The sequence below is a fragment of the Megalobrama amblycephala genome, linkage group LG24 (genome assembly GCF_018812025.1).
Source record: "Megalobrama amblycephala isolate DHTTF-2021 linkage group LG24, ASM1881202v1, whole genome shotgun sequence".
In the NCBI taxonomy this organism is placed as follows: domain Eukaryota; kingdom Metazoa; phylum Chordata; class Actinopteri; order Cypriniformes; family Xenocyprididae; genus Megalobrama; species Megalobrama amblycephala.
The window spans coordinates 29,901,989-29,915,323 of NC_063067.1; the positions used below are offsets into that span (position 1 = coordinate 29,901,989).

General features: G+C 40.0%; 1 protein-coding gene across 1 annotated transcript; it reads right to left on the reverse strand.

The window, feature by feature from the left end:
- Positions 1-8,144: 8,144 nt before the first annotated feature.
- Positions 8,145-12,947, reverse strand: snai1b (snail family zinc finger 1b). Its single transcript, XM_048178942.1, is given in 4 exon segments — positions 8,145-9,202; positions 11,538-12,080; positions 12,547-12,598; positions 12,600-12,947. Coding segments are annotated over 4 exon segments (801 nt in total). The 5' UTR covers positions 12,624-12,947; the 3' UTR covers positions 8,145-9,020.
- Positions 12,948-13,335: the final 388 nt, after the last annotated feature.

Sequence of the window (13,335 nt, forward strand, 5' to 3'; positions counted from 1 at the left end):
GTTTGGTTGCAGAGAGATTCTTCAACTGGGCCTGAAGTCATGAACACCAGACATCAGTGTGCTGCAAATGTGATGTTGTATAACATCTGTGTTTCTCAAGGTTGCTTAAATCCTTAACTAATAGACCACCACATTTACAACCTGTCCCCTTCATTCACATATTGATTAGCACTGATAATGCACGGGTGCCCAGTTCTGCTCCTGGAGGGCCAATATCCAGCAGTGTTTAGCTCCAGTCCTAATTAAACACACCTGAACCAGCTAATCAAGGTCTTTGGGATCACTAGAAACTTCCAATGAATTGAACACTGCAGGAAAGTGGCCCCCCAGGAGCAGGATTGGATGCCCATGTGATAAATACTATAGGCCTACTAGATGAATACTACTACATACTAGACCAAGGGTAAACAACCCAACTCTTGGAGTTTAGCTCCAACCCTTATCAGACACACCAAAAACAATCAAGGTGCTCAGGATTACTTGAAAATAACAGCTAGGTGTGTTGGAGGAGGGTTGGAGCTGAAGTTTAGGATGGCCTAGGTGAGACCTCAGTTCTGTTCCTGGTGATCTACCTTCCAGAGTTCAGTTCCAGCCTTGCTCTGACACTCCTGTCTTTAAATATCCAGTGTTCCTGAAGATCTTAAAGGGTTAGTTCACCCAAAAATGAAAATTCTGTCATCATTTACTCACACTTGTGTCGTTCCAAACCTGTAAGACTTTCGTTCATCTTCGGAACACAAATGAAGATCTTTTTGATGAAATCAGAGAGATTTCTGTCCCTCCATAGACTGCAACATGACTACCAATTTGATGCTTCAAAAAGTTCATAAAGAGATCGTTAAACTAATCCATATGAATTGAGTGGTTTGGTCCAAATGTTTTGACGAGATTTAGTTTTATTTGATGAACAGATTGGTAGTTATGTAGCTGTCTATGGAGGAACAGAAAGTTCTCAGATTTCATTTTAAAAAAAACTTGTGTTCCAAAGATGAATGAAAGTCTTATGGGTTTGGAACAACATGAAGGTGAGCAATTAATGACAGATTTTTGATTTTTGGTGAACTATCCCTTTAATTAGCACAGTATGCCAAGTTGGAGCTAAACTTTGCAGGAAGGTAGATTTCCAGGAACATGATTGAGCATCCCTAGCTTGGATGAATGCTGTGAAATGCTTTTAGATAGTTTGAAAGGAGTGAAGAAACTTTGCCTTTAGACCACAGTCCAATTTTAAGATATGTTTGGTTGCCTTTTTTTTTTTTTTTTTTTGCATTGATTTAACATTTAAATAGGATCCACCATGCCTGTGACCCTATAAGACAAGTGGTTTGGAAAATGGATGTATGGACCTTCATTACATGGAGTGCTCTGAAGGCCAAGAATCAAGAGACTTAGACTGAGATTAAAGAGTCTCATATACAAATTGGTCTCCACACTCGAATATAGCACATACAGATCACTTTTGCGCAACACTTGCGGCTCTTGCATTATTTTGATGTCATACACCGATCCATCTGCACAGCGCTGCTTCAAGTCGAACAGACCTAAAATCTGCAGTGGTCAAGTGGTACAGTGGCCACATGGAATGACGAAAATGACGACTTTACATTTGTAATTAATTTGGACGTTACTCAAACTAGACCTGGCCAAACTTGGGGTCTTTCAAATGAGATGCTTATGCCAGATTGTACGAGTCTCCCTTCACTAACCGCTTCCGAAATGAGGATATTCGTTGCAGATGCGAACATCAGCCATTGCTTGAAGAGCAGATTCAGTGACGGCAACTGCATGGTTTGACCACGTCTGTAGAATGACTGACAGCAGGCTACCATTCAAACTCCTCTGGCCAAATTGTCCTGCCCAGTGGAAAGTCCAACAAACAGCACCAAAGATTCTCTTCAAGATCAAACTGATCGATGAAGAGAAATCGACATCTCAACCTCAACAAGGCCAGGTCCACGGCCATGGACCCCCTGGCATGGAAACCCCCTGGCATGGAAACGTCATGGAAAAATCAGGCAACCATTAGCATCCACAGCAGCGTATGCGGTCTTAGAAATCGATCCAAACCAAGCACCAGCTAGGGATTAAAGAAGAAAAGAAGACTACAAGCATGTTCACTACAAGAAGTAGGGATGTCCAGATCCGATCACGTGATCGGAAATCGGGCCCGATCATGTGGTTTCAGACTCGATCGGAATCGGACGTTACCTCCCGATCAGGACTCGGATATATATGTATATATATTCTCATTATTTTTAACACATCTAGTGATGCGGTGGCACAGAGTTAGGCCTGTTTCACACTGCAAGCGTAAGCGGCGCGTGAGTAGCGCATATTTTTTTCAGCGTGCATGTCAACCAACGGATGCATTCACACAGGCAGCAGGAGCAGCTCGTAAAGCGTCAGGCAGGAGCGTCGCGTAAGCAGCAGTGCCGCGATCGTCTCGGCACCGAGTCTATCCCTGTGTCTCAATCAGCTCCCTAGGTCGTGAATCAGTATATAATGAAAGTGAATGTGGCTGATACCCTGATCAGTGCCCTGACTACTGAACTAGGGAGCTGATTGAGACACACGCTGCGCTGCTGACGCGTAATTAAAGTGAAAGCACACTTTTGATGGACAAAATAAATATAATTTCACACAAAAAGTGTTCAAAATGCACACAATACGCACGTCTAATGTGTTTTAACAAGAATTTGAGTATGACAGAAAAGAAAATTAAGAATCAAAAATAATAATAGAAGATTTACCCATTTAAACTTGTTTTTTATTATTCAGTTTGGGTTAAAGTATGGTGTATTATAAAAAACTAAAGTAAACTAGCCAGAAAATATGATATATATAAACTTTATTTTAGTTATTACACAGACTGCAGCATACCCAAATCAAACCAAATATATTTGTTTTTATATTAGCCTTTTTTACATTTACTGTTGCACTAAAGTGAAGTGAAGTGAACAATTTATGTTATTTATTACTTGATTGTTCAAGCTACCTCACAGAAGTGCTCTGTTTGTAATTAAATAAAAAATAAGGAACGTCCTGGATCTGTTTTTTTTTTCTCGCTCTTCTTTATTCTTTTTTTGATGTATTATAGAAGTATCGGATCGGGACTCGGTATCGGCAGATACTCAAAATCAAATGACTCGGACTCGGACTCGAGGGCAAAAAAACCTGATCGGGACATCCCTAACAAGAAGTTCTACAAGCATGTGAAGGCTTTTTACACTTCAGAATCGTTATGGTAATTATGACATGCTGTGAACACACCTATGAACCTCAAATGTCAACTAATGTCAAATCTCATTGGTTCTACATGTCACATGACCAAACAGAATAACATTTGACATTTGTGTCACAATATTTGATGTAGACTTAAGCCATGTTTCCACAGCATTAACTTTCCTCAGGTGGAAATGAGAACTAGGGACTTAGATCAAGTTTCGGGTAAAAATTTCCCCCTCAGAAAGTCCCTGCTCACGAGGTAGTACTTTTTCAGGAAAGTTAAGGAACTTTCAGTGGTGAGACTTGGGCGCTGAACATGCTGATTGGTTGAGTTCAAAGCAATATTTTAATTGGTTGACTCCACACAGCATTTTATTTTAACCACCATTATTAAAAGTCTGTTGTGGTGCGGTAGAGTTGTTTGCTATTCAAATCAACTATGGAGTTTAAAAAATATGATCGATGGACCGACGACGAGGTTCAGGCTTCATTAAACTTATATGCGGAGGACGAAATCCAGTGGGAACTGGAAACTCGTGTGAAGTCCTACGTCACAGGACTAATTTTATTAATCTTCATGGTAGTTTAGACCGCGATGGAAATGCAAACAGCAACAGGTCTGGGGAAAATTGTTCCTGAGACAAATTGTTCTAGGTAATTTCGGTGGAAACACGTCTATGGTGTATAGAGTGTGTCGATACAATAATACAGTCTGCAGTGGGAATTTACTAGCTAAGTCATATGGATTAATTTCATGCTATCTTTATATTCTTTTAGGAGCACAAACATTTTGTGTCCTACTGACTTTTTTTTTTTTAAATGCTCAAACATTTTTCTTTTGTGCTCCACAAAAGAACGAAAGTCATACAGGGTTGGAATGACATGAGGGTGAGTAAATGATGAACAGAAAGATACCTGCTAAGACACAATCGATGTTCAACAAGAGGGTGAAAATTTGAGGAAACAGAACCAGCAGGGGAGTTAAGGGCGTTGAGGTGGAAGGGGCAGGCAGCTTCCAAAGAGGGGTTGCATCTGGAAAAGAGAGAGAGAAAGAAAGCTAGAAGCCAAAGTATGTGGGTAATCCTCACACAAGAGCACAGTCACCCAGAACTCTGTTAGTAATCCAAACCATCATAACAGCTCCTGGCTCAAACACGATCCCTATGACTCAGCTCTCTAAACCACCACCTCAAACATGAAAAGACAAGAACATCACTGCTCAAATATGCCCCTTTAAAGGCAATGCATGACCACTGCTGAACACAGAGACTAGAACCAGGCCAAAGGCCCTCAAATTTAATATCTAGGACCAGTATTCCTAGTTCAAACAAAAATCCTCATCTTTGTGCCCGAAAATTGGTCTCAGATCTGTGTAAATGTCCAAAACAATCTACATGAATAGGTTAGAGAATTAGGTTAGGGAAGGTATAGTTCACCTAAATATGAAAATTCCATCAACATTCACTCTTTCACATCACTCCGAACCTGAAATTGTTGTAGTCCATCTCGAGTCCGAGTCCAAGAATGTATTTTTATGGTCATGGACTCAGAGTCGGACTAGGCTTCATTCACCCCAATGGAAAGCATACAGTTCACTTCAGAACATCTTCTGGTCTCGTTCTTGACTCAGACTCAACCATACACAGGTCTCGAATGAGATGGTCTCAACTACAACACTGCTGCTTGACTTTCTTTTGTGGAACATCAAGTTTCTTCTTTAAATATGAAATATCAAACCAGGTTTGATGCCAATAATACTAAACATTGTCACTGGTTTTGGTCTGTCTTATGACTGCTCATCGTTAATGTCAAATCTTATTGAAGAATAACCTGTTCCTTACACAAAGCTCTCATATGACTTGTAATAGTGCATGAACCATGGTGTTTCTTGGACTTTGTCAATTTCATTCATTCTAATCTCCATTTGTGTTTCTCAGAATGTCAGTTGAGTTTGGAATGACATGAGGGTGAATGAATGATGAAGGAACTTTTATTTTTGTCCAAACTATTCCTGTCATTTACAGCTCCCTTTCTAGTGCACTCTAGCTAGCAGGAGGCGTTTCTCTACCCAGATGCTTCAGATGTTTTTTATCAGTGCTGCAAAAAGGCCAGTGTTTATATGTGACTGACAAGTCATTTCCTGTGTCCGACGGGCTCCTACAGCCTAGAGAGAGAAAAGGAGGGAACGAGAGATGAGGTGAAAGGAAAAAGTGAGGTTAATCTAGGTCAACAATAGGAATAAGGGATTTTTCTATGTATGGCACGATTTCTCGAAGTGATGTTAGATCACTCTGCACTGTAAAAAAAGAATTGTTGGTTTAACTTAAAAAAGTAAGTTACCTAAGTTCAATGAAATTAAAAATTTGAGTTAATACAATTAAGGCTGTTTAATCAACAGAAACTCAAAATATCATGTTATCTGAACCACATTAATTATTGAAGTAGATTTGACAAAAGAAAAAATGTTGTGATAACACATCATGAAAATAATTTTTTACAGTGTATCAATATTCCTATTGGTACCTTGTGGCTTTTAAATTACTCAAAAATTAGACAAAAATGTTAATTTTAAACAAATGTGTGCATTGACAAATGTGGTCTTCATGCCTTATTACTGACAGACATATAATATATGTAGCCGAAAGGCATTAAGAAATGTTCGTTCCAGCAAGGCAAACAAGAGGAGAAGACTGACAACAGAGCTACTCATACCATCAATTACAGACATATTATCTCACCCCCTCACAGGTACAAGGGAACATTTTTTGGCTTTATGGGGAATTCTTGCAGATTTGTGCTGCTCCGAGGGTTGGAAGACAATGACATCACCCATGTCATCCATCCAGCCACCCACACACAGTTGTCATCTCCCTGTGAACATGACTCCGTGGCTTCAATCCTCCACGTCTACTATGTCTGACTTTATGTCTCCAGTTGAGGCCAACCACATCAAACCCAAAAGCCCAAATGACTTTCGTCTACTGAGCACCAATCATATCTGACCATGTCGGCCCACATACACCCATATATTTGCCATTTAAATGACACTACCTTAAACAAGTAACTTAAGAAATATTTACCACAGAAAACTATGTTGACTCACCCAGCAGTGTTACAGCAGTGTTAATCAGCTCAGCTGTTAAAAAGCTGTTAATCAGCTTTTATGTTTATATTTACAGTTTTTATTTTAGTTTAAGTTTATATATATATACACATGAATATTTTTGTATATCTTTAATTATTTTTCATTTTAATAAGTAATTTTAGTACTTCAACTTGGTTGCTTAAAGTTGTCAATGGAACATTTCTCATTTTCATTTTTTTCATTTTTTAGAGTTTTTCAACTAATAATTATACTTTTTTCAGCTTTATTTCAATTACAATTAAAAGTTTTAGTTAACGATAACAACATTCCTTCACAGAAATTTTTTTACAGTGGAACTCTATGGAACAAGGCTTTTTTAAAGCCAAAATTGGTATTTCTTGCTAATTCACTTTATTTAGTGAATAAATGCTGTTTCGGTGTGTAATGTTGTCTAAATTGTTATTTTAAAGTGGGACTTTTTTTGCTGGACGAACATAATTTGTTGGTATTGAAATTTGCCACATGTAAGCAGTCCTTTATGCAGACGGCCAAGGTTTTACTGGTTAGCATGGGCAGTTAGCCACTGCTAGTAGGCGAGAAACTGCCATTGACATGAATAGGAATGCTAACCGAAACCTTTTTTTCAGGTATTATAGACCTCCTTAAAGATTTACACCACATTACTTTTGTTTATCCTTGCACAATTTACAAAGTTCACAAAGGTTTATATGATTCAAATTTCTAATTCTTAGAAATTAGAACGGGCAGAGCTCCGTTCTCAATGAGCACACTATTTTAGTGGTCACAGATGTTGCAGATGAAGTATGCCACAGATAGTTGCTTTCAGCCTGGAATATTTCTTTAAGCGTGCCCTCCCCCCGACAACTAGCTTCCCCCATCAAAATCCCACAGCTTTGAGCCTCCAAATCAGCAAAGGAAGTGCATCGTTACTCTAGCAAGACTGGTTGGCGTCAACGTGGGTCACAAGGGCTTTGTGGATTCAGATTGCTCGGGAAAGGGTGAGTTGCGGAGGCAGTCCACAAAACTGAAAACCTCAAAACTCTGGCCACATTCGAAGCACAGATTGTTGGCATTTCCCACATTTATTAAATTTCCCCTCGGGGAGGTATATCTATCTATTTGACAGATTGAGGTTCTGGAGCTGAGAGCTGGATCCACTGGTCTTAATGGTGCAGACTAGCTCATTTCTCTTCCTCATCTCTCTGGTGCTCCTCTAAATCTTCTGCCTCCCTTTTGGTCTTTTTCCACCTGCAGTGTGTCTCAGACATGAACATTTGTTGGCCATGTGTCAGCTAAACTGGGTTAGTGTTGTATTAGCGTTAGGCTAAGCAGAAAGTGTGTGCAGGTGTTCTGACCATCACTCAAAATATCTGACTGCGTCTAGACGCAGACGGTAAATATTTATTACACCATATCTATTCAGAGACATTTGGATGTAAATTAATGCATTCAAGGAATAATTCACCCCAGTTATTTTTTCTATTTTCTTTAAAAATTCTGCTAGCTTGTATTCGTTAAAAAAAAACAGGCACAACATTTGATGTCAAACCTGGTGTAATATGCTCAAGCATTTTCAGCAAAAACCTATTGTTAGACTTCATATGTGCACAAAATGCTTAGACTACTTTTATCGTTATTGTTGTAAAAGAGCAGTAAGAACATTCTGCTAAATGTTTCATTTCATATTCCATGAAAGATATAAAGTTATACTGGTTTAGAATGGCATGAGTAAATGAATACAAAGTATTCATTCATTTGTGGGCAAACTCTTCCTTTAGCACATTCAGCCTTCATAAAAACACAAATTAGACACTTTTCTGCTAAACAAAGAACATAAATTACTTTATTGGGAAAACATAGCAAGTGGAAATACACTAAAACATCTTTGCTCAAAAAAGATTGCATAGCATTTGGATTGTGTTATACGTCCAACATTTAAACGATATATAGAAAGGCAGTTTCATTATCATTGTGGCTTTGGAAAAAATATGTTTGAAGAGGAGCTCTCTCAAATGAGAGACTGCAAATTCCCTTCAGTTCAGAGGACCTGGAGTAAACTTTGTACATAAAACCGGAAGACATTCTTCTTGTGTTTTTGACACCCTATTCAGTCTTTAAGAATATAAAAACATTCTGACGCTGATTCAGGAGTCAGACCGCACATTCAGGAGATGGCGAATGACGCAATACCTCAAAGCTCGAATTACAGAGACAAATTCCATTGCCTAATTGAACTCCTTATTAAAGTAGGTCTTTGGTGCTTTTCAGCCATCAGTCTAGGGAAACCAATGCATTTGTCGACAGCCCTGTGCCGCAACAGCTGTCTCAATACATCCCTGCAAGTCTGTGGAGATCTTGGTGAGAGATGACCTCTCACCACACACGTTTTATAGCAGCTGCCCCCTCGCAGTCCCGGACCAGCCGGCACCGAGGTGCATCTTGGGAATCCACCGAGAGCCAGTTCGTGGGCCCCCTTCCCACGACAAAAATCTGCAGTCTATGTATAACAGACCCTCACTGTGAGAATGCGTGCAAGACTAAAACTGGTAGAAAAATAGCATCTCTTCTTTTGGCTTGTGGAATAAAAGGTAAGGCACTGTGTGCATCAAAAACAGCATCAGTGCATTCACTTATGGCTTAAACCCGTCCCAGCTCCGCGCCGAACGATGGGAAGCAGCTGTCTTCTCGTCTAGGCAGACGGACAGCAGCCGGAGAGGGTGTGTTTGTGCAGGAGGGACATGCGGCTGAAGGTACGAGAGCACGTTCCACACTGGTACTTCTTCACTTCGGAGTGGGTCTGAAGGTGAGCCCGCAGGTTCGAGCGGTCCGCAAACGCACGGTTACAGTGGGTGCATGAGAAGGGACGTTCACCTTGAAACAGAGATTTTGTTTTAGTATTCACACAGACAGACATTATGTGTAGATGGTCATTGCGTTGAAGACATTTTATGCATTTAAACCTCTACGGTTTACCTCGCAATGCAATTCAGACAACTAGATTCTGCAAAGTGAACCTACAAAAATTGTGCCATAAGTAGTTCCTTAAAAGAGCCCACCTCCAAGTATCTATGATATTCTTGTCTCTAGATATTTGGGAGTCCTTTATGCAGACAGTCAATGTTTTACAAGTTAAGATGAGCAGTTAGCCACTGCTGTCAGAGAAACTGCCATTGACAATAAGGGGAAGGCTAACTGAAAGCTTTCTCCAGGTATTATAGACCTTCTCAACTTTTAAGATAAATTACGCCACATCACTTTAGTTTATCCTTGCACGCAAGTTCACAGTGTTTAAACGACCATGACACAAGATGAAAGATTGACTATAACAAACTACACTTTTTAAACTCAAGTATGAAGCCCTTCAATGAATTAAGAATTCATGCTCTTTGTTTTAGTAATGAATACCCTCCTTTTAGTTCAATCGTGATCATTCCGTTGTTTTAATTGAGGCCATGATGTAAAACAAGGGAAAATTAAGGAATTCTTATATATTTTTTTCCCCCTGCATGTCATGACTAAAAGAGCCCAAGTTTCTATAATATTCTTATCTCTGGATAGGACAGTTTGGGATTTTACACCACTTTTATTGTCTTCCAGATGCTTAGAAAAGTAAAAGACCTTAGTCAGGGTAGCGGCATATTTAATTTTTGTTTTGAGGGACAGAATACAGTGCCTTCAATGGATTGTACTGTAGTTTAACAACACACCAATTGTTCAGTTGACATAACATCTTTCAGAAGAGAAAAACTCAATGAACAAGTTTTAAAAGTTGTGAAAATGACGTGATCTAGGATCTTTATAGCCTACGGTGTGTGCTATTATAAAGACTGTGGTCCTGTTTACACCTGGTATTAGGATGTGTTTTGGTCGACCGGACCACAAGTGGACGACGCTAAATACAGGTGTAAACGGGGTCTAAACCGTTTTGAGGGAGGTCGTTGAAAAGAGGTAGTGGAAAACGCATTCGACCAGATTGCTTTCGTAATGTAGACACTTATGTGGTGAAATGCATTCGAACAGCCACAAAACCACCTACTGACCTAACTTGTAAAAATTATGGGAAGCGCGCTAGCCAGACAGGATTTAAACTTTGTCGGCTGAAGACCCAAGTTTGGTTTGAAGATGAAAAACACACCAAGCACAATGTTCTCTCATCAAAAAGCATCTTAATACCAGGTTTAAAAAGGGCCCCTGTATGTCGATCCCTCACAGCTTCATTTTCATCCGTGTTAAATTTAATATGGCATCTAACCTGGCACCTATTCTTAATCTGCACAGTTTTGGGCTTGTTATGGAGATAGGTCAAGATTTAGCATTGGCTTCCATACCACAAACGGGACATACCCAAGTTTAATACTTCCAAGGTTTTGGTCAAATCTTGATTTAAAGGGTTAGTTCACTCAAAAATGAAAATTCTGTCATTTATTACTCACCCTCATGCCGTTCCACACCCGTAAGACCTTCGTTAATCTTCGGAACACAAATTAAGATATTTTAGTTGAAATCCGATGGCTCAGTGAGGCCTCCATAGCCAGAAATTACATTTCCTCTCTCAAGATCCATAAAGGTACTAAAAACATATTTAAATCAGTTCATGTGAGTACAGTGGCTCAATATTAATTTTATAAAGCGACGAGAATATTTTTGGTGTGCCAAAAAAACCAAAATAACGACTTTTTTAGTGATGGCCGATTTCAAAACACTGCTTCAGGAAGCATCGGAGCATAATGAATCAGTGTGTCGAATCAGCTATTCGGAGCGCCAAAGTCATGTGATTTCAGCAGTTTGGCGGTTTGGCACGTGATCCGAATCATGATTCGATATGCTGATCCATTATGCTCCGAATGCTTCCTGAAGCAGTGTTTTGAAATCGGTTATCACTATATAAGTCGTTATTTTGTTTTTTTTTGGTGCACCAAAAATATTCTCGTCGCTTTATAATATTAATATTGAACCACTGTACTTGCATGAACTGATTTAAATATGTTTTTAGTACATTAATGGATCTTGAGAGAGGAAATGTCATTGCTCCCTATGCAGGCCTCACTGAGTCATCGGATTTCAACAAAAATATCTTAATTTGTGTTCCGAAGATTAACGAAGGTCTTACGGGTGTGGAACGGCATGAGGGTGAGTAATAAATGACAGAATGTTCATTTTTGGGTGAACTAACCCTTTAACATGCACCACTAACAACTTAACTCACCGGTATGTGTACGAATGTGTCCTCGCAGTAGCCAGGGTCTGGAGAAGGCCTTGCCACATGTGGTGCACACACAGGGGAGTGTGTGTGAGCGGATGTGCATCTTCAGCGCACCCAGACTGTTGTACTCTTTGGGACAGTGCTTGCAATGAAAGGCCGCTCTGGTGGCTGTGCTGGTGGTTCCTGTGGCGGTGATGGCTGTTTGTGGGCTGGCGGCGCAGTGCGTGAGCTGATGGCGGGATAGAGCAGCAGGGCTGCTGCAGGTCTTGCCACAGTGGGCGCACTGGAAGCGGTCGGAGGGGTCTGGGCTTGGGGGATCGGACGTGCGGCACTCGTCCTCCTCTCCGCTGCTGGAACTGGACTGAGAGCTCAGGTCCAGAGGCCCAGGAGGAGAGGGGATGCTGGGTGTAACCGGCGTGAAGGTAAGGGGTAAGGCACTAGTAGCCCACACAAGCATGGAGGGATAGTTGGGCACCACAGAATCTCCTTCTTTGGAGTGGAAGTCATCCAGAGGGAAGCATTGTGGGACGACAGCATAGCGTTTGTCTGGGGAAGAGAAAAGGTGCCTGTTCAAGAGATTGTTGGACTACACGAAAATGGTCCTTTTTTGTTAGGTTTTATGAGTTTTCTGTTTTTATATAATCCAGTTTATCAAAAGCACACTTTATTTTGGTTAGTATCTACCAAATATCTACTCCAAACTCTAAATAAGGTGCATTAGCATGCTCTCACTTTTTGAGTTATATTAATCAGATTAAATTGTGAAATTTTCGCAGTTAAGTTTAACTACATCCTGCAGTTGGTGAAAAAATAATAAAATGAAAAACAAAATAACTGAAAGTAACAACATAACTATTGAAATTATAAATGTAAAACGCTAAAACTGTTAAACACAGGATGTCATTACAACTTTGGGTGGCTCAGGTCTACTAAATTTTGGCTAATCTTAAACTCTTTCATTTCACATACTGATTTTATATACAATAACAAAGATAAACAAAGGCACACTCACCAGTTTGACTCTCCAGTTCACTGTAGTTTGGCTTCTTGTTGGAGAAATACTTTCTTGACAAGAAATGAACGTGGCATTTTGTAAAGATCCTCTCCAAACTTCAGCTAAAGTGTTAAAGCAACTCTAAATCTACTCTCTGAAAAAGCTGCAGAGCTTCAGAGTCAGGGTCTTCTTCAGATGTCCAGTAAACTTTGCGCTCAGGGAACGTTAGTATCTTCTCTGCACATGAACTACTGCCATTCAGTCCACACGAGACTCTTCATATGAGGCTGGCTCGAGCTCATCCACGCCCCCTGAAACACCCACTGACCGAGACCAGCCTCCTGCAGGTGCCCGCGGGGACTCACCACTGCTTACAGCGCCTATCCTTAATTCGTGTCTATAAAACTTCTAAAAAACTGCTCAGATTTTAGATTGGCTGAGCGGCTGTAAAATAGCGTTGCGGTAAACGTCGCGCAGTTAGAAGAGTTAAAATGGCGGTGGTCGTGGAAGAACTGTTTGATTATTAAAACTGTTCGTTAAACATTGGAGATTACTGACTTCATTAATAATGTCCAATTCAGGTGGATACATTTCACAGACACAAATAAACTGCCTAGTTATATAAAGTGTACATTTGATATTGATAGGCCTATTCTTTATTGTGAACACGAACACATGTAGAGTAAGTTGTCACAATGGAAAACAATTAGTCTATGGCATATTGTAAAATACATTTTTAAAATACGTGACAGCTTGCACTGACTTGCCATTTTTGAAAAATTAAGTAAATCCTTCATTATAGGCTAT